This window comes from Anguilla rostrata, chromosome 4, assembly GCF_018555375.3.
Source record: "Anguilla rostrata isolate EN2019 chromosome 4, ASM1855537v3, whole genome shotgun sequence".
Classification (NCBI taxonomy): domain Eukaryota; kingdom Metazoa; phylum Chordata; class Actinopteri; order Anguilliformes; family Anguillidae; genus Anguilla; species Anguilla rostrata.
This window is the reverse complement of record NC_057936.1, coordinates 26,871,613-26,894,454: the sequence shown is the minus strand read 5'-3', so window position 1 is coordinate 26,894,454 and position 22,842 is coordinate 26,871,613. Positions and strand designations below refer to the sequence as shown.

At 46.3% G+C, this 22,842-nt stretch overlaps 2 protein-coding genes across 20 annotated transcripts in view; one reads left to right on the top strand and one right to left on the bottom strand.

Moving 5' to 3' along the window:
• The window catches only part of kank4 (KN motif and ankyrin repeat domains 4), a 41,025-nt gene extending 35,013 nt beyond the window's left edge, over positions 1-6,012 (top strand). For 8 of the 16 annotated variants that reach the window (XM_064331875.1, XM_064331877.1, XM_064331881.1 and 5 more), the window contains 6 exons: positions 68-274; positions 895-979; positions 1,323-1,542; positions 1,783-1,925; positions 2,649-2,849; positions 3,748-6,012. In XM_064331875.1, the coding sequence (XP_064187945.1) occupies positions 68-274; positions 895-979; positions 1,323-1,542; positions 1,783-1,925; positions 2,649-2,849; positions 3,748-3,858 (967 nt within the window). In that variant the 3' untranslated portion in view covers positions 3,859-6,012. The remainder of the gene's footprint in view (positions 1-67; positions 275-894; positions 980-1,322; positions 1,543-1,782; positions 1,926-2,648; positions 2,850-3,747) is intronic. The other 8 variants (XR_010329532.1, XR_010329531.1, XR_010329530.1 and 5 more) reach the window with 8 other exon arrangements.
• Positions 6,013-9,598: 3,586 nt separating this feature from the next.
• The window catches only part of lrp8 (low density lipoprotein receptor-related protein 8, apolipoprotein e receptor), a 118,586-nt gene continuing 105,342 nt past the window's right edge, over positions 9,599-22,842 (bottom strand). The window contains exons 15-19 of one of the 4 annotated variants that reach the window (XM_064331873.1): positions 22,119-22,271; positions 20,354-20,698; positions 16,158-16,226; positions 15,122-15,309; positions 9,599-13,967 (exon numbers count right to left, since the gene is read on the bottom strand). In XM_064331873.1, the coding sequence (XP_064187943.1) occupies positions 13,929-13,967; positions 15,122-15,309; positions 16,158-16,226; positions 20,354-20,698; positions 22,119-22,271 (794 nt within the window). In that variant the 3' untranslated portion in view covers positions 9,599-13,928. Of the gene's footprint in view, positions 15,310-16,157; positions 16,227-20,353; positions 20,699-22,118; positions 22,272-22,842 lie in introns of all 4 variants that reach the window. The other 3 variants (XM_064331874.1, XM_064331871.1, XM_064331872.1) reach the window with 3 other exon arrangements.

Here is a 22,842-nt window from a genome sequence, read left to right as displayed (position 1 = left end):
ACATCGGCAGAAAAAGCCCATAAGGCTTTCCTTTCATCATTTATTTATTATTTTCTTGTGCATCCAGCTATGAGACGACGTCCAGCGAGGATTCCAGCGAGGAGGACAATGCTGAGGACAGCTCGGAGCCCGAGGAGAAGGAGGAGGACATGGGCGTGGCCGAGGTGGTGACCTCAGAGGAGCCCGCGTGCGAGGGGGCCTGCGCAGCGGAGCCTGACTGTGACGCCGCGGCCCCGGAGATCAGCGGCGACCTGCAGGAGGAGCAGCCGAGCGGGTGAGGCGAGGAGGAGGCAGGGGAATTTAGGAGCGCATTGTTTATCTGCCGTTAGTCCGGCACAGCCAAGTGTGAAGAGCGTGTTTGATCTTGGCACACTCCAAGAGCAGACTGAGAATGCCTCAGAGGCTCTCCCCTGCCAGGAGCCAGTGATACGAGATGGACGCGGTTCTGCTCTTTGTTCAAAGCGTTTCTCAGCCTGAAAGCCGGTATCAACAGGCGTCTGCTAACGTTTTAGTATATGAGGAGACGAGACCCTGAATGTGTGAGCCAAAGGGATGTCTGATCTGTAGAATCTCTGGGGATGTGTAATGTTATCCCATCGCTGTAGACAGTGAAAATGCAACCCTGCCACAACATTTCAGAAGCACTACAAAAACAGTGTGCCTTAGCTTGGATATTGTATGGCAATGTTTAAATAGATGCACCATGATTACAGACTGCTCACATTATTGTCAGTTCAGGAAACTCTAAGCTGCAATTTTCTTTGTATTTTTAAAATGGTTTGCATGGTGCAGAATTTTTGCAATATAACAGACAAATGCGTGTTTATAATGCTTAAAAGCGTAAGATTATTGTGTTTTTATATTCTATATTTATATGGTGTATTGTGTTCTCAGGGAAACAGTAGACCAAGGCTTCATGTCGGCATGCCATTTCATTAAAGATCGCCAGGCTGAGATTGCAGCTCCTGACAAAGAGATGGTAAGTTTTCCGCCTCAAAAATGAACAACAACAAGATTAGTAAAATAAATGGAAAACTGTATGATGATACTCTGGGTAGAGAACATATACAAACAAATACTGTACTTGAAAATCAAATGGAACTATATATTACTAAGCATCAATCTGTAAGTACAGATTCACTTTATGCTTTTTTGGCACAGTGACTGGCTTTGAGAGGTGGAGTGTATGTTGGTGGAGTGTATGCATCTAAGTTGGTCATGGACTAGTAAAGATGTACTCTCAGTGCAGTAGGGAACCAATCATTGTCCGTTGATATCTTTGTGGGCATGTTTAGTGACCGCTCGCCTGCCTCTCCCCGCAGAGGGAGGCTCTGACGACGCTCTACCAGGAGTGGTTCCGCATTTCCAGCCAGAAGGACTCGCTGGTGGACACGGTGACGCTGTACCTGAAGGAGGTGGGGGCCGCCACGCCCACGCTCCTCCGCTTCCTGGTCAACCTGGCCGACGGCAACGGCAACACCGCGCTGCACTACAGCGTGTCCCACTCCAACTTCTCCATCGTCAAACTGCTCCTGGACACTGGTACGGCACAGCTCGTCCTTACCTCACTTCCTGTGAGGTCATGTTTATTATAATAATAGAAATTTACATTAAATGTTTTTTTTTCCCCAAGGCTCCATTAATGACACTGGGAAACATATGCTGGCGTTTACTCATTAATGTCATACCTTAGGGCATGCGCTCTCATAACAGTCTATGCCGAGTGCTGATGGATGGTTTCAATAATGAAAGCTTGATGATGGGCTGTGTTTGCTATCCTAGGCCTGTGTGAAGTGGACATCCAGAACAAGGCTGGCTACACAGCCATCATGCTGGCCTCTCTGACCACAGCTGAAGGCCCAGAGGACCTGGAGGTGGCACTGCAGCTGCTGAGGCAGGGGAATGTGAATGCCCGGGCTAGTCAGGTACAAACCACTCTCACCCTGCCAGTCAGGTACAGACCACTCTCTCACACTGCTAGTCAGGTACAGACCACTCTCTCACACTGCTAGTCAGGTACAGACCACTCTCTCATTGCCAGTCAGGTACTGACAACTGCAGAGTCTACCTTCTTTTTTAACAGCAGATATTTCAAGCTGTAGTATTGGCTAATATTGTGTGCGGTGTACTTACATTTGTAGATAGTATACAGTATATACACTTGAATAGAGACATTTGTGCTTGATTTGAAAAAGCTGACATAAATGCAGTGAAATGAGGCTACAGCGGTGTATGTAGTGGCAAGACTGACCTTATATACGGAATGCGAAGCGAATGCTGTCAGAGAGAGAGGATTTCATCACGCCTGTGCTGACGGGTGTGCCCATGCATGGAGGAGAACCCCCCGCTGTGGTGGTGTCCATGAAAGATTAAGTTATGAATTTCCCCATGACCACTCCCCCCTCCCCTGCACTCTCATTCTTCTCTCCACCTCTTTCATAATCTTTTCTTTGCTGTCACATCCTTCTCTATTCTTCTCTGCCCAGCACTCCTCTCTTATTCTCTTCTATACATTTCTAGCCTTCCTTCTTCCTCCCCCCTGTACTCCTGTCATTTTCTACTTCAGTTACAGTTTGATGTGAATGATCTCCTCCCGTGCTCTCCTGCTTTCTCACCTCCTCCCTGCCCTCACTCTCTCTGCGCGGCAGGCTGGACAGACGGCTCTCATGCTGGCGGTGAGTCACGGGCGCGTGGCGATGGTGCGTCTCCTGCTGGCGTGTGGAGCCGAGGTGAACACGCAGGACCACGACGGCTCCACCGCGCTGATGTGCGCCTGCGAGCACGGCCACGCCGAGATCGCCCGCCTGCTCCTGGAGCGGCCCGACTGCCACCTCAGCCTGACGGACAGGGTGAGCAGCGCACGCGCACAACACACGCTCTCACACGTTTGTGCACAACACGCGCTCTCACACATATGAGCACAACACGCGCTCTCACACAAATGTGCACAACACACGCTCTCACACATATGTACACAACACACGCTCTCACACATATGAGCACAACACGCGTTCTCACAGACATGTGCACAACACACGCTCTCACACATATGTGCACAACACACGTTCTCACACATGTGCACAACACGCGTTCTCACAGACATGTGTACACGCTCATGGGCACACTGCAATACTCGCTCACACAAACATATGAGATCAATCCCTATGTTAGGAGTGGCCCATATTCCACTGATACCCACTCAGAACCAGCGGTCAGATTAGCTTGATAAACAGGATTGCACTTTCTCACATTGCGCTTGTTTATTCATGGTTAAATTATGTCGTGGATAAGTTGTGGATGCTAATAACATACTCAAATACCATGTAATGCGAGGCCATCGACCAATTTTAATTAATTACATGGCACTGCCATCTGCTGTATGTCCTAAGTAATTACAGCAAAAGGGGATTTGAAATGTGCATATTCACAAGAAGCCAATTCCCCAACATTTACGGATCAAAATGCTTTCACAAAGTCAAATCAGTATGACAGTGAGGTCGTGTAGGAATTATTATTCGTTAATAACTTCCATTCTGTGGGTCAGATTTACTAATTCCTCTTAGAAGGTATTATATCTGTTATGGGGGTGGAGTGCTTGGATCAGGTCTTTGCCTTGCTCTCTGTCTCTCTCTCTCGGAGTCACATGTAATCCGCAGACAAATATTAGCCTGCTCGCCTGCTCGCCCCCCCCCCCCCCTCCCCTGTGACAGTGCGCTGACTCTGCGCTGCGTTCTCTGTCTCTCACAGGAAGGCCACAGTGCTCTGGAGGTGGCTGTGCAGGCCTCCCACTTGGAGCTAGCAGACCTTCTGAAGGCCCGTGCTAGCGAGGGGGCCTCCGACACCCCCAGGCCCCTCTGAGCCAACAGCCCCTCTCTGTTCCCCCGGACAACAAAGGCTCCATTGACCAGATCACAACTTTCGGCTGGGATCCGACGCAGCCGTTGCAATCTTGATGAAAAAAAAAAAGGGGGGGGGGAAATATTTCAAATATCAGCGGACATTCTGTATGCATATTTTGCATGCGGACGATGCTCAATAAGAAGAGTACTCTCGTCTACCAATCAAAATACAGGAGGAGGAACATGGTGGGTGATCGTCCCACATTAAGCGAATCTAGGCACGCTGACATGGTCCCTGCTTTCCATGTTCAGTGTGAAATATTCCCACGCACATCTTCAGTACCTCCTACACTCTATCACACATAATCATAATCAGTTTGCTTTTCTTTTTTTACCACTCTCTTCATCAAGTTTATAGGTTCACAGTTATTTTATGCGTACCATCTGGATTTTTCTGAGTTGCACATTAGACACTGTATTTGTTTGGTTTCTTTTAGTACTGCACTTTGTTTTATTCAGTTTCTCTTTGCCTGTATCCTTCCCTTGCGTATCCTCCATGTCTGTGACCTGAGAGTGGACACTCATGACCCCGTGGTTCTCCAATATGAAGGTTGTACAGCAGATAGCTGAGGAGGCTTGAAGGCATGTAAGGCATAAATAAGTTAATATACCAGTATTCTACTGACAGAGTGTATATCTCTTCAGACACATTCAGTCTTGCTGTTCCAAAACTGACTCTTCTGGTCCAGCAGAATTAACTCAACAGTATTTTTGCTAGAAAATCTGTCCATGTTGGATAGAATGGATTCCTGACCATTGAGGAGGAGGAACGGAGATGTTTACAGTTACTCTACTCTGCTGCCTGTTAACTGTTGCCTTGACTGCATTTCAAGTGATACAGTATATGCACATAGCTTACTGCCTCTCTCCTCTCTGATATATTATCTGTGTCTGTGTGCTTGTGGTTCCTCGCCATATTATGCAACACATTGTTAGGAATGCACAAAGAATGTTAGCTAGATGCTAATTGACATTCCATTACAGGCGTCCTTATTCCTTCTCTTCAGTGATGCGGGCGATTGGAAGAATAGGAATGTGTTTGTGGACATGAGCCTCCCGCATTGAGCACTGTGGAGGAGTCATTGGTCTTGGATGAGTGGTGTGAGAGGAAGTGAAGAGCAGGTAAACAGGGGAGGGAATGAAAAGGGTCACCGTTGTTATGGCTATCTGAGCCCACACTAAGCGAACAGTGCAGCTGTGACAGGACTTTGCCAACCTGACACTCGGCCTGTCCAGCTGTGGACAGATCTGTAATGAGCAAAATAACGTTTGAGGAGCAGAGGAAAGGGACACTCATTTCCCCCCACTAACATAGCGCTTCCAGAGAAAATCCACCAGGTGGCAGACAATAATACAGCACGTTTACCCTGACATGGGACTTTATTCCAAGAAACAATCAGCGTTGTGCTGGAACATGCAACCATGGCAACTCCATACAAAGCCCATTAGTCAGGTCTGTGTCAGTTTGAGATGAGATCAGGTTTGTTGCCATTTCTGCCTGTATGCAACTGGACCTGGGGGGAAGAACCATGCACCAATTGTGCATATTGAAAAATGTTTTACAATCATATATAATTAGCTTTTGACTCATTTTAAAAATATATTTATTTAATATTATATATTTTTTCAATATAACATAAATATATTTAAAGACTTATGCTGTAGGTCAATATATCAACTATTTGTTGGAATTATACATGTTTAGAGAATGGTTCTTTGCAGCAAGTTTGAGTTTAACCAGCGTGCTTGGAAGAGAGGTATTGCATTTGTTTAAGTAGCTTTTTTTTATACAGATAACCATATCTAGCCTGGAATGGATGTTTGTGCAAAAACATTGCAAACCACTCTCAAGATTACACAAAACGAATGAATCCTGGTAAATTTTTAGATGTTTTGTCTTCCTTGTAGATGATACTCTCCTCTTCTGAGGCCCTGAGAGGACTGAATTGCAAAGGATATGTAAGAGTACAATATCATCACTTTCTACCTGAACTGAGCAGTTCAAACATGAACTCTGCCCTAAATGATGTACTTGTCTGCTAAATATTACATTTATATTATCAAATGGAGTTATGAAATTTTAATTGTTTGAAAAAATAAACAGTTAACTTTGCATCTGTTTGAGACTTGGTAGTGAGGAATTTCATTTCAATGCTTTAAAGGCATGCAGTGATTTGTTTTTATTTTTTATTATTATTAAAAATAGTGTCCTAAGTATTTGTATTGTTATTATGTGCTGTTATCTCAAAACTTGTGCTATATTCTGAAATGCCTTATATTTCACAGGACATAACACTAACAGTAAAACAATGAACACCATCTCTGCAGTCTTACTTATGAAATGAATGCCCCATTCCTTATGTTTTGGAGGAAAATTGTAATATTCTGCAGGGCTGCACTAAGTAAGTTTAAAAAATCTAATTTTCCCCTTACCACATACAGTGCAGTGCACACGTTTACAGGCATGCTCAGGGCATACAGTAGGGAATATTACATGAATATGAGAATTGCTGTATAAGCATTAGCAATTGAAAAAGCTTTGCAACACATTGCATTGTCCATAGTCGTGTAATTCATTACGTGTGATTCTCAGCAAATTTTGACAAGGGTCGTCTTATGGGACATTAGTCACATCCTGGGATCCTTTCTACGTTCTTCATATCATCATTGCTCTATTATGTAGCAGTCAAACGCATCCTGTGGAGTGTTCTGCCCCCTTGCGGTCATGTCAACCCCCTCCAATTCTTTGGAATCGCCTCTTCCCAGAACTTACTGGTGCAACTCCAACATCCAAGAACCAAACTCATCTACCTTCCTCAGCAAATTCATTTTCAACATCTATTTAAATTCAGGATAACAATCAATTTTGGATTACTGGGATTATTTGGGTTCAGGCACTTGGAAATCATTGATCTTTTAACATGTACACACCAGAAGTGATACTGACCCATAGACCATATAAAATTACTGACCCTAATACCCAGAAAACGGTCATCATTATACACATATGTGGGCTGCCGCTGGCTGCATTTGTATAAAGTTTATGGGAAGTAATGTGTATTATTGATGGTACAGGCATATGAAGCAGTACATATTGAATATTCAGGGTTGAGCTTCCAGCTACACATACAGTGTCCAATGCTCATTGCCTTCGCAAGAAAATCAAAAACAAAAAAACAAACATGTTTACCTGTAATCGGTCTGAAGTATAGTGTAGGAAAAACTGGCTTCCTGTTATGATGCTGATGTTTGTTACATTCAACAATTAAAATACTAAAGCAATATAATATGTTTAATTATATAATATTAAAGAATGTCATATAATACACTGTATATAACTTCTTAACAATATAAAACATGATAAATCATTTTAAAAATGGTATTATTATCATTCATAATTGTAATAATCTGATAATTTGCTGTACTTGAAAATAAATGATTTAAGATGTTAAATATGAGGAAATTATTTTTTTCCTCCAATACAAAGCCATGATCAAAGGTATGTAAACTGCAGAATGTTGCTATGTGCACCCTGCATGTTCTGCACCCTGAAGATCGTACTGAAGGGCCATGTCTCTGGGTGAGGTTGCTCATTTTTAGTGGCATATTTTCTGCTCCACCGTTATATAATGTTCCATTTGAAATAAAGCCATCTAGCATTGCTTTTTCTGCTAAGGCCATTTACAGTATGTATTGATACTTTAAATTCAACATGGAGATGAGTTTGTAGGATTGCAAATTAGCCATTGCATTAGGATTGGAAACTGAAATGCATAACAAGCATTTCTTTTATTGTTGCTTTTTAGTACGCATTTAACTAATGATCTAAAAACCTCTGTGTGTCCTCGACTACCCGTATTAATTTAACTGCTATTCTACAGTATTTTATGCACTTAAAAATATACCCTGCAGATGGCACTGTTACTCCGGACAAGTCTTCATGGCATAGTCTGCATGGCACCTAAATCAGTGTGCTATATGCAAGGATTTACCGTGTGCCTTTCCCCCTGGGTACTGCTGGTTTTATTAATTCCATTATAGGTAATAAAGCTAGTCCCAGCAGTTATGTGAATAAGAACACATGAATATTAACGAAATTCATTAAAATGCATTTTGTTTTCCTGTTTCAAATTCTAAAACCGCTGTTTCTAGACTAAATTAAGAGATCTTCATTAATTTCATAATCCAAAGAGTGCACCCAGTTCTGCGTTGCCTGCTCTTAAGCTCAGCGGATGATGCTGCTGCCGGTGATGTGTGTTTTCTGAATACTAATACCGGCCTGCTTTCATTCCGGTACAATGCCCAGCTCTACAAACAGCACAGCCTTTCAAATTAAACCTCAGAACGAGTGCCTGCTAAAGGCTCCCTGGGGATGTCTCATGCTTACAAACCTTACAGCAGATGCACATCCATGCCGAGGGACAGAGCCTGCTCAAAGACCCTCGTCTCTCTTAAAGCCCCCTGCTACAGGAGAACAGCCACAGCCAACCGCGCTTCGCGACTGCAACTTAAAGAAGGGATTTAAAAGCAAGCCGTGGGCCTGGAGAGAATCACCGGCAGCCCTAATGTGTTGTACCCCAATTAGAGAAGAAATGGCACCCATCGGAAGCGCTAGCGCGAATGTGCAGGGGGTCCCATACGCGCTCAGTCTCCGCAGACGAAAGCCTGCAGACGAGCGTGCAGTCGTCGGGCGACTAATCCCCTGCCTCATTTGAATTGCAGATACCTTCTCTGCCCTGTCTGCGCCTCGTCCGCCGACGGAAAAAAAACGCTCTTCTCATTATATGGGGAATTTTAAGACTAATGAACTCATAATGGCTTTTAGCTGATCGTCTCCTCGCTCCCTCTCTTCCCGATTAAAGTGTTCGCGGCGGCGGCGGGAAGTCCGCTTTAATGACTGGGAACACGCACTTCCACGTAGAGAGAGAAGATTATGTCATCCCTCATAACACAGACCCAGCTGTTACGCCAAAACCGCCTTTCTCACCCCAGCGCTCGCGTGGATGGCAACTTAAAAAAACGAAAACAAATGAGAAATTAATCCTTCATGGACAAGGGTGCCAACAAGATTAATATGCAGTTTGAGGACCGCTCTATTTAGTTCCCGCGGCTGTAATGGGTTTAGGGAACTGTGCCCCACCCGCAGTGCGCAGTGCCGTGGTGTTGGACGTGTCTGACAGGTGGAGGACGTCTCCTGCAGACCCTGTGAAATTTTGGACTTGTTCGGCTTCTCCTCAACACAGTGGCTGCCTCCCTCAAAACACTAGAAAACACTTGAAACAGTTGCGTTGAAATAATTATCACAGTAACAGGATCAAGAACTATCTCTTATTCATTACTCCTTCCAGACAGACATGCTTTTCAAAGCTTCAAAGACTATGATTAAAATGGAGGACAAAGTGGTCCAGAGCACTCTCTCTTATCTAGGCAATTACACAAACAGTGAGGGCGTGGGTCCGCATGTTAAACACAGGCAGCGGAACAATGGCGGCACATGCTGTTGGGGAGGCATCACAGCTTTTTGGCGGGAACGGCACCTGTACGGGGCTGTACCTCTCCCTGTCTTCATCCGATCCACGCATTCAGCATTGCCAGCATTGGGCAAATCCACTAGAAAGCACATTAAACAACAGGTACAGAGATAGGAAAATTCAGGATATTCGCGGAAATATTTCTTTCCTTGAAGAAAAACGAGGAAATTATGTGATTTTTACAAATTTAATATATCAATATATAGAGATATTTATGAACAGCTTGATTTGATAGAAACGTGAGTGTGACCATTTTGGCATACAGTACAGATATTCAATGTAAGTACAGAAGTTGCTAAGTATAATTCCCCTCCCTTTTCCCAACCCACCTACAGACACATACACCAAAAAACAAATACAGGAAAATGTACATTAACACAAACAAGGCACCAATAAATTAAATGATAACCCCTCTTTAAAAACAACCAAATCTATTAAACAATAAAATACATTATGACAACCCTACCTTCTGCAACATTTGACTGTTAAAAAGCAAAACAAAATTATACCTTACAGAAAAAAGAATAAAAACACTTTGGCAGATTATTAATTTTAGTTACAATCAAGTAGTAAAGAAATCCAGTGCTTTTGTGTACAAATAAATTCATATATGGTCTACACTCTTTTCTGGAGACTTATATACACATCGTTTTTACAGAAATGTTTAAAACATTATCAAAAGTTTTCCAGTATGAAAACATATTTACAAATCATGATTCAAAACCAAACTATTTGACTGCAACAATCACCCTCTTCCCCTTCCAAGTTCTCATTTACACAGTGCAGAAGGCATTTTGAAAAGTTTGTGCAACAAACGGCATACAAAATGTTTTCAGTATGGCTGTGGAATGAACGTAATCCAAAATACTTGATCCTTCCTTGTGAAAATGATCAAACCCCAACCCCTTTAGTAGTTGACCCACCCTAGTAACCCTCCCTAAATCCCATTTACATTGACAGGTACAAAAGAGGAGCCTGATCCTTGTTTTCAAGTAATACACATCAATTAATATGAACTAGATATGGAGGAGGGTGACAGTCACAAAACCAGGACAACCAGCTAGAAAATCACTGGACAAAAACAGATACGGTCATGTATAATCACAAGGGTCCTTTCACAGTAAAACACTGGGTCTTTCACAGCAGGAGAAGAGACAACCACAACTCTGCAGGGGGAAAAAAGGTCACGCAGGTTTCTTTTTGTCCTCCTGTTGTTTGAGTGTTAGCCGTTTGAAAAGATAGCCCTTTCAAAACAAAAGTGTGCACAGCGATGGGAATTAAAGCATGGTGAAGCACGAAGATCTACGGTTAGTCGCAATGGAGGATGATGGAGCAGCACTGATGAATTCCTATTCAATTTGAGCAAGAATCACCATTTATAATGCATAGAATAAGAGATCGAAAGGATGGTTAGTGGCTAGATGTCTATGGTAGGTTGGCGTAGCAGTGGCCATGGACTGAGAAACATGCCCAAAGCCTTCTGTGACTGAAGAACCATTCAAGGCTCCTTCTGTTTATGATGTCACTATAATGATGTACGCAGTAAAAAAAAAAAAAAACACACATTAAGTGTTTCATTATAAACTGCTCTTCAAATCAGTCAAGCGCATCCACTATGGCCTTGGGCGTTCTCATGGCATGCCACTGTTACCAAGCCACTACATTTATCCGCCCCCTACCACACAAATAAAGGAGCATACGCAGGTCTACAGACTCCTGTCCAGGAGAACTAGCCGGTAATGAGCTGATCGTTTCATGCGCACAACAAGTCGAAGAACGGACGCGTAAAAACCAAGCACAGATTTGAACAGTTGTGTTACTAAAGCACTATTGTATGGTGACTTGTGGGACTCACGATACCCTGTGTGAGGAATACTGGCCAAAAAGACAAATTCAGATTTTTTTTTTTTCTGGACTGAAGAAGTCTGACCCTGTGGCTTGTGGAGTGCTGTCTCCCTGTTGAACCAAGACCAGGAAAAGAAAGGACCTCCACTGCAGGTCATCAGCTGCCTCAGAGAATTTGTATCAGGCCAGAAATTAAGGCCTAATTAAGTGCGGCCCACAGTCATGCATCAACAACAGAAAAATTAAGTGCCCCATTCCCCTAACCCCAATCAGCCACTGCAGTGAAAAACAAATGGAACATCTGACACTGGGGTTATGTTTGGAGTCTCAGAAGAGGAGCCACCTGTGTACGTCACTGTACACAGTGCGTCACAGAGCCTAAGGCTGGGGAAGGTGTGCCAGACAGAAGATCCCCCCACAAACAGAGCACTCTGACAGGTTAAGCAGGGCAGGCAATCACATGTCCAGATGTTACCCTCTCGCTAGCAGGCTTAATCACTACTGCTTACAGCTGAAAGCCAGCAGGACCTCCAGGCCACCACACGCGGTGGTGCGCCAGCACTGCAGCCAAAGGGGGGTCCCGAGGAGGGTCTGGACAGACGGCAGGCGCAGGAGTGAATGGAAAGACAGCTCAACTGCACACACATTAAGCAGATCAAATTAAGGGGGAAAGTCTGTAAGCTCTGAGAAAATTAACCACTTTCCATGTGAGGGCTGTGTGCTGTGATTGGATCTGCCCATACAAATCCAGACTTACCAAAGCAGACACCCCCCCCCATATGACAAGCCCTGGCATCACCAGCAAGCAGACACTTCCAACCGAGAGAGGAAAGCCTTAATCAATGGTAGCAATGCATCAACTAATCAGCTGCTGGGCAATTCAGCACCACGTACCATATACTGTACCATAACAACAGTATTTCTGTGTGTGTGTATGTATGTGTGCGTTTTCTGTAAATATATATATTTATATACACACATTCCTCTGAGAATAAGTAGGTTAAGAATAAGTAGATTCATTAAGTATAAGCAAAAAACAACAACAAAAACTGAAAGATCAATCTACTCAACATTTAGCTGCAGGCCACAGTAACAGAAGGATGATAAAACAGAGCTGTGCTTCCTCTGCCGCTCACATCAGAATTTACCCATGAGCCTTTCTGAGCTGCGGGCTCCGGGGGCTGAAGGACTGTGACTGCTAGGGTTCAAGTACAAAAACCAGGAAACTATCGTTTTCTATCTCTGCCACCTTCAGTAGACAAGAAAAAGTACATTTGCTACAACATGTAGAAATATATATGCACTGTACTTACAAATACAAAGATGAAATTGTACAACCATAAAAATAAATATTCTTCTTTCCTCATGTAACAAAACTGCTTAAACGAGAAAGCGTTGTATTGTGGATTCTCATCCGGCCTGTGACTGATTTGTGGAGAGCACAGGAACAGAGACTCGAAATGCATGGAAGACTCTTTGTTCTCTTAAGAAGTATTCAAGAACCATGCTGGTTGAAAAGCAGCTCTCTGTGTAAAAATGAATGTCTACTACTGTACGGCACCTTCCCTCAGTCAAAACAACACAACCATAATAAAATGTTTTCTATTCTAAGCTTCACCCGATTCCTGTCAAGATGGAAGACATCTAGACAACAGGGTTAGCTGGAAAACGTGGATCAAGAATTGCTTATTGAATAAGAACCAAAATAGCTGGAAGCATGTTGCACTCGCACACCCAATAGTTGATGATTTTGACTGCTCTCCGTTCAGTTTATTCTCAAATTACATTAGATCTCCATCTTGCACAGTTAGGTTTACTCACGTTAGAACTTCAAGAGCGAGATGTGGACAAAAAAGCCAGTTTGCTGTCTTGACAGCATTCAATTTCTCTTACGGTCCCTTACCAAGCAATATATGACACCAAGTCTCTTTGCTATCTGCTATCCTCAGTCTTGTGTGTGGGGTGGACATTGTGCTGCAATTTAAGTAATCAGGCAGACCAGGCTGTGGGATTCAGTACACTACAAAAGAGGCTTCAGGTCTTCCTGGATAAAAAAACATACCCTCATCATTAACTATTGTATTCCTCTGATGCCAGTAGAGCAGAGTTCCCATAATCCTGTCCCTAGAGTTTGGCCCTGCTGCTCCCCTGTAGCGCTGCCCTCCGGCACTACCCACCCTCACCCCACCTTCCAGTGCCCATAAAGGTGCCACGTGCACATCGGTGGCACGGCCCGGATCGTATTTACACTACCGACAACACAATAAATAAGCAAAAACAAATAACAAACACAGCCGATATCCCTCGCAAGGTACTGCAGTGGTACTTGAGGAATTCAGGCTCTATGTACATGTGCACTGATGAGCAATGAGGTTAGTCACCATTAAGCAGCTTTCTCGGCTACTGCTAGCGGGGAGTAGGAGCGGGAGTAGTAGTCGTGTTGGTAGTACAGTAGTAGAGGCGGTGGTAGTACGGTAAGTAAAAACAGCTTGTTTATAAAGGAGGTGGTGGGCCGCTGTTTAACCTAAGGAGGGTGGAGGACACCCCCCCCCCCCTCCTCATGGGGTCTCTACGAGCGAGCATGCATCCCCCAGCTCTCTCAGCCGGTCTCCCCTGACAGCAGGAAGGAGGGGTCGGGACCACAACGCGCTCCTCAGGGGAATCCGTCGTCCTCCATACTGAGCGCCACGCGCTGCGGAGAGCAGATAAAACCACGTTAACAAGGAGCGCCGGGGAAACAAAGAGAAAGAGAGGGAGGGGGAGAGAGAGAGAGCGAGAGGGGGGGAGGAAGGGGAGGAGAAAGACAGACAGAGCGAGAGAAAGAGCGAGAGAAAGGGCAGGGGAGAGAAGGGGGCGGAGCCCAATTATCTAGATGGGGCTGATCCCGCTTGTCATTTTAAGCACTGATAGCGCGGCGCTGAATCGTGTTACCGGAGTGAATGCACGCCGCCGCGGGGCGTCAGCGCGTCCGGGACGGACGTGCGGATAACGCGAGGAACAGGGACGCGAGCGCGGCTCGGCTCGGCGTACTCTCCCGCGCTCTCACCGCCCGCTGAGCGCCAGTCGTCGACCGCAGGCTCCCGGCCCGCACGCACCTGCCTCTCTGACCTTCACTTTCGCGCCGGGGTCCCTAAAGAGGCTGTGACATCACAGCGCCCTGCACTGCTCCATCCCACGCGCAGTGGGCGACACCATGCTAGCAGGTTCCCTTCCCCACTCAATTCCCTTTATATCGCCTCGGAAACAACGCTTTACAAAAACATGTAAACACACAGATTTCACCATGCTGAAATAAATATACAAACATATAATGAATGAATATCCAAAATCCGTACAGATTGTCCCACTATCTAAGGTGCTGATCATGTTATGTTCATCATTTGAGAAGTGGCCCTAATTAAAACGTGTAAGTAAAAATATCTCAAGGCCATAGAAGTCCCTTATGATTTCAAAGCCAAAATAACACAGCACAGGTGAATACCACTGTGACTTCCTTCACATTGCACAACCAGTACTGTGTCCTTCAAAAAGGTAGATTTAAAAAAAAATCAATCCAGGTGAGCTGTTAGAAATATAACTGGACAGACTGTGATGTGTTCACCTTGTGGAGGGGCGGAGCCTGACGGCGAGTTCGGCGTGTGAATGCGCCTGAGTGGCTGACCCTGTACCCCGCAGGCCCCAGGAGCCAATAGGACCCACACACCAGCTGCACCCCCCTCCCTCCCTCCCCCCGATGGCCCCGCCTCACTTAGTGCTGGGGAGCATGGGCTGGGTGGAGTACCAGTGAGACCCCGGATCGGAGATCCCGCCCCCGAGGGGCAGGGCGATGAAGGGCTGGCCACTCACTGCAGGGTACACGTGGCCGATGTGCTCCGTCCGCCCGATGTGGATCTCGTCGTCCTCCTCCTCGGTGGTCTTGCGGTACACGGGGTTGTCGAAGTTCATGCTCTTGGTGTTCTTCCGCCGCCAGTTGCGCCAGACCAGGTAGCCGCCGGTGCAGAGCAGGCCGATGAGCACTGTAGCAATGATAGGAACTGCATGCGTTTAACATACAGCCACAGACACGGCGCCGCGTTAACCATGGAACAGCCACAGAGGAGTCAGAGCGGGGCGTGCATGCACGCGGCTGGGGCTCGCTCGCCCAAACCCAGCGCCTCCATGCAAATCAGGCCAGGGGGGAGGAGGAAGGACAGCCGCGGGCGCGCTCATAATCAAGGGAGCAGATAACTGCGCTCAGCTTCACAGAGCGGGCCGATAAACCCAGTCTCCATTTTAAATGCCCACCCGGCGCTGGAAATACTCCAAAACGGCCCTCTGTTACTCTTTTGTTGGAGCGGTGGAGGGACAAAGCCACATTTTGTGTTGGTCACATGCTTTCATTCTCCCACTGCAAACAGTACCATTTTACACTGACCTACACTACAATTTCTTCTCCCTGTAAATGGATAAAAAATTTAAGCAATGAAGATGCCTTAGATATTGAAAGCAAAGTGTGGGAATGGGACTAATTAAATTGCAAGGTGAAATGGTCTAAAATGCCTTTCTGACTGCACATTCTAATTGGGAGACCTTGATTATGCGCAACTGCTAACATAAAGGAAGTCTATTCATGAAAATATTTCCGGACACCTAATACATCTCCACTGATCCCACACGTTAGCGTGAATCAAGTTAGTCACCTCAGATTATTTGATTTTTTTCATGCCAAGGAAATATTTCCATTACGATTTGGCTGGGGGTGGGTGGGGAGGCAGGAGGGGCAAAGCAACCAAAGCAGCAACAGACAAGCTTTCTGACCCAATTATTCCAGGTGCACTGGGAGGAAAGAGCACTGAAAACGAGGAACAGAGACAGAGAAACGGGGGAGCATAACTGTATGTACCTATGGGGATGACGATTCCCAGTACTGCTACCGTTATGTGGTTCCCCAGAAGGTAGCGTTCGCTTCCAGCTGTAAGACAGACAGACAGACAGACAAAAAGAGAAAGAAAGAGAGATGCTGAAGGATGAGGAGGAGTGTGCCATTTGTCACCATCACCAGCCAAGAGCTGAATTCCCCCACACCCCCCCGATGTTGGCCAGCCCCTTGGCACTCCCCCGAGCCACAGCAATCTGTATTTAAATCTGCAGCACGTGGCAGCAGTCTCACCTCCTCCATCTTTTATTTTTACACATCATTGACTCTGAGGAGACCATTCTGTCCCAGGCGAAGGGTGTAGTGCTTTTCATCCGTCTACAACCATAGCATCACCCTGGGGTCTACAGAGCAAAGCATTCCGCTGGCATAAATCATAGCTTACACTTACAATCACAGGGGGCCTGGCCAGTAGTAATACTGCAATTAGAACTGGAGAACTGAGCCTTGGTGGAAGATCGACATGAGTGGATTGGACTACAGTGACACAGGTAAAACAGAATCTGAGGTAAATATTACTGCTAACCAGTTTACCTCAGCCAACACTCAACAACCTCGGAATTGAAAGGTCATTTTTAAATTATGACTTTAGTTTGCAGAAGATTGCAGCCAATGAAATAAAGAAATCCTATTAAAATGCAAAGATAGTATCAGTGCATTTCTCCATTATAGTTTTGTAGTGAGAACATTCAGCAATGGCCATTAATGCAATCTTCTGTTGATTTTAATTTTTGGGAAAGTGCTATTGTGAAAAGGAACCTGTATTTGATGCCTACAGTTTTGAAGATTTGCATAATACTGGAAACATTAATGGCTCAACTTCTTACAGGAGGGATTGTGTGAATCTTCCACTAGTCCCATACAAAAAAGGAATATATGCACATATATGCCTCTATACCAGGGAAGGTTGTCCTATATATTACATAAATAGTCATATATAGACCAAACATATGTGCCCCCTCTGGATATATGGAGATTTACATGAACCCCATATATGTTCAACATATATGTATTTCACATGTACATATATGGACACAACATATTGTCCTTTTTACATATGGTGATGTGTGTCATATAGTTCACATATTGTAGCAATCCATGTACTGTATGTCACATCTATGCAAACAACATGTATGTGGTATAAATGAGTAACATATGACAAATATAGATATACTATGCAAGATTCTTAGATGGCTTGCATATATATGTGCAATATTTGTCAGACATATGGCCATATATGAAAATGTACCAATATTTACTAGTTTTCATATATGTGGATTTAATAAGGACATATATGGCATTCCCTCATGTTCATATATGTCATACATGGAAATTCCCCATACATTAGACTTCCGTATGGGGCATGATTTGTTTTCTGCTCTGATCCTCATGGTAATTAGGGCTGTCTGTTGTCCGAGAAAATGTCTTTGAAATATCCTTTATATACAAATGTAGCAATTTGAATATATTGAAAAAAATCTATTGTGCTGACATTAATGAAACTCCAAGGTCATCAAACAGCATGCGCATGTTTACCATTGCCATGCGTGGTGGTCTCTTGGTGCTCAGCTGGAGGCCAAGCGTAGCCGTTCAGACGCAGGAGCCGTGAACTCCATTATCTCAGTGAACTCTGCTCGATACAGTCTGAAACTGGACCCTCAGGCTGCTAGTTGTGGTGTTGTACCCTTAGGTTGCCAGTTGTGGTGTTGTGTCCTCAGATTGCCAGTGGTGGTGTTATATCTAAGCTCCATTTAGCAGGCTCCATTTAAATTCCACAAACAACCTTCTGTTGAATCTCATAAACCACACAGAACCCAAACACTTTCCAAACATTACTTCCTAGACGCTCAGGAGAGATTAAACTCCTCATTGACGGTGTTTCAGAGGTTTCGCCCATTACACTGCAGCTTAAGCGTTTGGTCCATTTGTAAACAGAGCTGCAATATAAACAGGGCGAGGGACGTGTTCAGCAGGTGAAAAAGTTTCGAAGTGAGCAAATTAGAACATACTGCTGTTTGTTTACACATTTGAATGCTAATTTTCCCTTTCCAATGAAAGCGGCTTTCTTTACGCAACTCCATTTTCCTTCTAAACACATCAAGTCCAGAACTGTTAACATTGATTCTCATCTGTTATCGCAAAGCCAAGATTGCCCCTCTCTCACACCCTGTGGACCTTTTAAAGGCCTGTAGAGTAATTGTAGAGCATCCTGACTCCTGCGACTTTCCAGCCACATAACACATCATTCATCACTGAGCACGCTTTCTAATGGGCACTGCCTGCCTTCTGCGGTCCTATTGTTTAATGACGCTGACACCATGAACGTTTTAAAATCCACCCCTTTGTATGATTCCTGCCCTGCATGCTTGGCATGCGGTTTTCCCAGCTCAGCTCGTTCTCCAGCAGGGCCCAGACAGTGCGGTCCAAACGCTGCCAGGGCCTGGCTGCTGCCGCTCTCCAGCGGGCGTCGTTCCGAGGCTGGCAGCGGCGGTAATTCCATCCCGCGCTGTGAGTAACGGCTCCTCAGTCAGCGCTATGCCAGCGAACACTGCGGTGTGCATATGGGGGTCACAGTGCAGCATGCAGGGCCCTTACAGAGACCCCCAGAGACAGAGGTCTGTCCTCCCTCTATATGGCCCTCTATACTACAGCCACACCCTGCACCAGCTGTCCGTCACAGGCTGTCAGTCACAAACGGCTGCCTCGCAGGAGCCGGGCCAGTAAAACTGTCCCGACAGCTCTTCGGTCAGCGCCTGAACCTTCGCAGGTGTGGAAGAGTCACCCCAATGAAGAAGGCCGCAGCAGAAAAGAGGGTTTGCAGAAGGAGGCGAACGCTTTGGAACAGAGCCACGGGGGCTGCGCGACTCTTCACGGTGCAGCTTTTAGGCTAAGGCTAGGCTAAGGCTAGGCTACGTGCGGAACCCTCAGGTGATTTATGGGGTGCTGAAGCCTCGCCCGCTGACAGTGACAGGTGCATGTACACGGGCCCGCCCACTCTAATTACAGGAGAGGAGATGCAAGAAAAACAAAGGCGAGGAGAGGAAGTGGCATAGGGAAGTGTTCACCGGATAAGCCCGGCTGCCTTTCCGTGCCACCTATTACCACTAATTCACCAGTCTGGGCCTCTGATTACACCACTGAGAGGTGCCATTTATCATCCCAACTGATTTACACGTCTGTCTGCTCAGCGACTCAGCGAATTCTTACAGCTGTGCGATCATACGTCTTTTCCCACTCACCTTTTACACCCAGGTGACAGATTTGGGAGATGCATCATCTTTTAACCCCTTGAAAAGTAGGTCTTCTAGAATGTTTTTTTCCGTCAGTGTTCTAGAACATTGCTTTCTATTACCAGTAGCGACTGTTACATCAGTGTGAGAATGTTCAGTTAAGAATATTCTAATAACATATTGATTATCTTACACCTTACAGGGTTAAAGCATAAAGTACAACTTCATAAAATGTAAAGCACAAGCTTTTTGAGAACCTATCCCGCTGTTCTAGGAAAGCACTTTCACTGCAGGACTGCAGTGGGAGTCTGTTATGTTGCTGCATTCTGACTTTGGCACATTTTACATCTGACTGTATCCTCAGGGCATAAGTATAAGACAGCAGACATTACTCAAAAACAGACACACACACACACACACACACAAACACAGACGACCTACACACACACACACTCACACTCTAAACACAGACACACACACACACACACACAAACACACACAAACACAGACGACCAACACACACACACACTCACACTCTAAACACAGACACACACACACACACACACACACAGACATGCGCGTGCGCGCGCACACACACGTACACATGTGCACACACACAGAAACACAGGCGCACACACAGACACGCACGCACACACACTCACACTCTAAACACAGACACACACACACACACACAGACATGCGCGTGCGCACACACACACGTACACATGTGCACACACAGAAACACAGGCGCACACACAGACACGCACACACACACTCTAAACACAGACACACACACACACACACACACAGACATGCGCGTGCGCACACACACACGTACACGTGCGCACACACAGAAACACAGGCGCACACACAGACACGCACGCACACGCACACACACACTCTAGACACAGACACACTCATAGGGGTACTTACAGCGATGGGACAGGTTGCTGTTCTCCCTCACAATGCTGTTAGTCTGGATGGTGGGGAGAGGCCCGTGCACGGGGGGCGGGGGCGTCGAAGGTGGCGTCTGTCTGGATGCAGTGCTGGGGGGAGCAGGGGGGGTGGACCTTGTTGACATAGTTGTAGATTGTGTGGTGGTGGTGGCAGTGATAGTGGCTGGTGGGGTGGTTGTGATAGTAGTTGTAGTGGTAGGACTAGTGGAGGTAGTAGTAGTTGTTGTTGTCGTTGTGGTTGTTGTAGTCGTTGTTGTTGAAGGAGTGGTGGTGGTAGTTGTGGGCTGTGCTGTCGTCATTTTAGGTTTAACAGGTGGTGGAGCTGGAAGAGGAAGAAACAGGCTGAATGAGGATATCATGATGTACAGCCCAGAATCTTATAGAGGAGTGATAGCATCTCTCAATTTCTTTAACTGACTGTTAGCGCAGGGCAAACCTTCATTATTTTACAGTTACAGGTGAAAATATGCACATGGTTTCAGTTACTAAAACTGAGGGATGGGAGCCACCCACAGCAAAACCACTTCCGCACAATGCACAATGGTGTACAGGGAATGACGATCACAGGTACAGATTTTGGCAGCATCTCGGCATGTAATGCATGGACCCAAGAGTCTCCTGCTAAGTACAGCTCAGTGTAGGAAATATTGCACACAGTTCTTGAATATGGAAAATGTGCACATATGAAAATATGGAGACAAGCAGCAGAGGCTTAAGAGTGCTTGACAGAGCCTGGCTGCTGTCTCTGTACAGCACGTTTTCCCTTCAGACGTGGCTCTATCTATGTGTATGCCGTGCATGTGTGCGTTCATGTGTATTTGTTCATGTTCGTATGTGTACAGTATCTGTATGTAAGTGTGTGTGTGTATTTGTCTATGTGTGTATGTGTACAGTATCTGTATGTAAGTGCGTGTGTATTTGTCCATATGCGTATGTGTACAGTATCTGTATGTAAGTATGTGTGTATTTGTCCATATGCGTATGTGTACAGTATCTGTATGTAAGTACGTGTGTATTTGTCCATATGCGTATGTGTACAGTGTCTGTATGTAAGTGTGTGTGCTGGTACACTGCCTGACACAGGGCTGAACTGCAGCCAGACCTGTCACTCATCTGTTTTAAAAGCATTACACCAGACATTACTGCATGGAGCGCACTTCTCCTTTCTGCTTCCCCAGCGCCAACAAGCAGCTTTAAAGGTCACCCCGCCCTCTCCTGCGTGACCCCGCTTGCTGAGCGCAGAGGCTTTTTACTGGGGGAGGGGCCCCCACCCCCGCAGAAGCCCCCGCCGCCCCGCCGGCCCCGTGCCGGAGCGTGGCTGATCGGCGTGTCGGCTCAGGAGATTAAAGTTTGGCGCGGCGGTGCGGCGGCGCTCCTGTTAGCGTGGGATTGGCGGCTGCTGCTCGCAGGTGCGCACGGCTGGGTTCCTCATCCCATTTCTTCATGTGCAGGCGCCTCTGACTCCGGGACACGGGAGAGGGATGTAATCTCCCGGGCTCTTCGCCACGGCGCTTTCCAGCGCAATGCGCCACAGTCTCGTCTGACAGCCCGCTGCTATTCTCGGAGCCGCGAGGGATGGGGTGGGGGGGGATGGGGCAAGGGCGGGGGGTGAGGGGGTGGGGGACAGGACGAGGGGGGGGGGGTGGGGGACGGGGGGCGGGGGGACCGGAGGGCAAGGGTGGGGGACGGGGACGGGAGGCAGGGGGCGAGGGGGCGGTCCTTTGAGGGCAGGCCGTACTCACCCGTCACGCAGCGGCGCATGTCCGGGCCCAGCTCCATGCCGTCGGGGCAGGCGCAGGTGTACTTGGGCGAGTGCTCGGTGATCTGCGGCGCTTTCAGGCACAGGTACTCGCAGCCCCCGTTCGGCACGTTCCCCACGTTACAGCTGTTCGGAGCTGCCCGAGAAACACAGCAGAGCAGAAAAGAACGCGCGAGTCAACAGAACGAAAGCCGCCCGCTTACACCGCCACGATCACACGCTACCCCGGGTCTACGCCACTTCCAGAAAATGCCCTGGAAGCCCTTTGTTCTCTTAACGGGGCTGCCGAGGAGCACGATTACTTTACAGCATGTTCCGCAGAGCCGGGGCAGCGGGGCCAGATTAATCAAACTGTCTACACAGTCACTGCTGAAGATGCCTCAGATTCCCGAGGAGCTGCGGGCTTTCTTCCCAGCTCTGGCACGGCCAGTTTGCGTCTTAAAGTTTAGCACACGCACAAGAAAACAACAATAAAAATCCTTCCTGAAAATGCCTTGGGGAGAGAAGCAAAACAGAAATAAAAAGGTAAAAAATGATAAGAAATTTCAGCTTCCAACAAAAGACGGGAACACTTTGAAATGAAGTCTCCCCAGCGCTCGATATAGTTCAGGTGCTGGTTTAATCATCCGTGCTCGGTTCTTTAAAGGACACTGTTGTATAATACGGAATGATTCATTTCAGCAGCACATAAATCAGAGGCTGAGCTA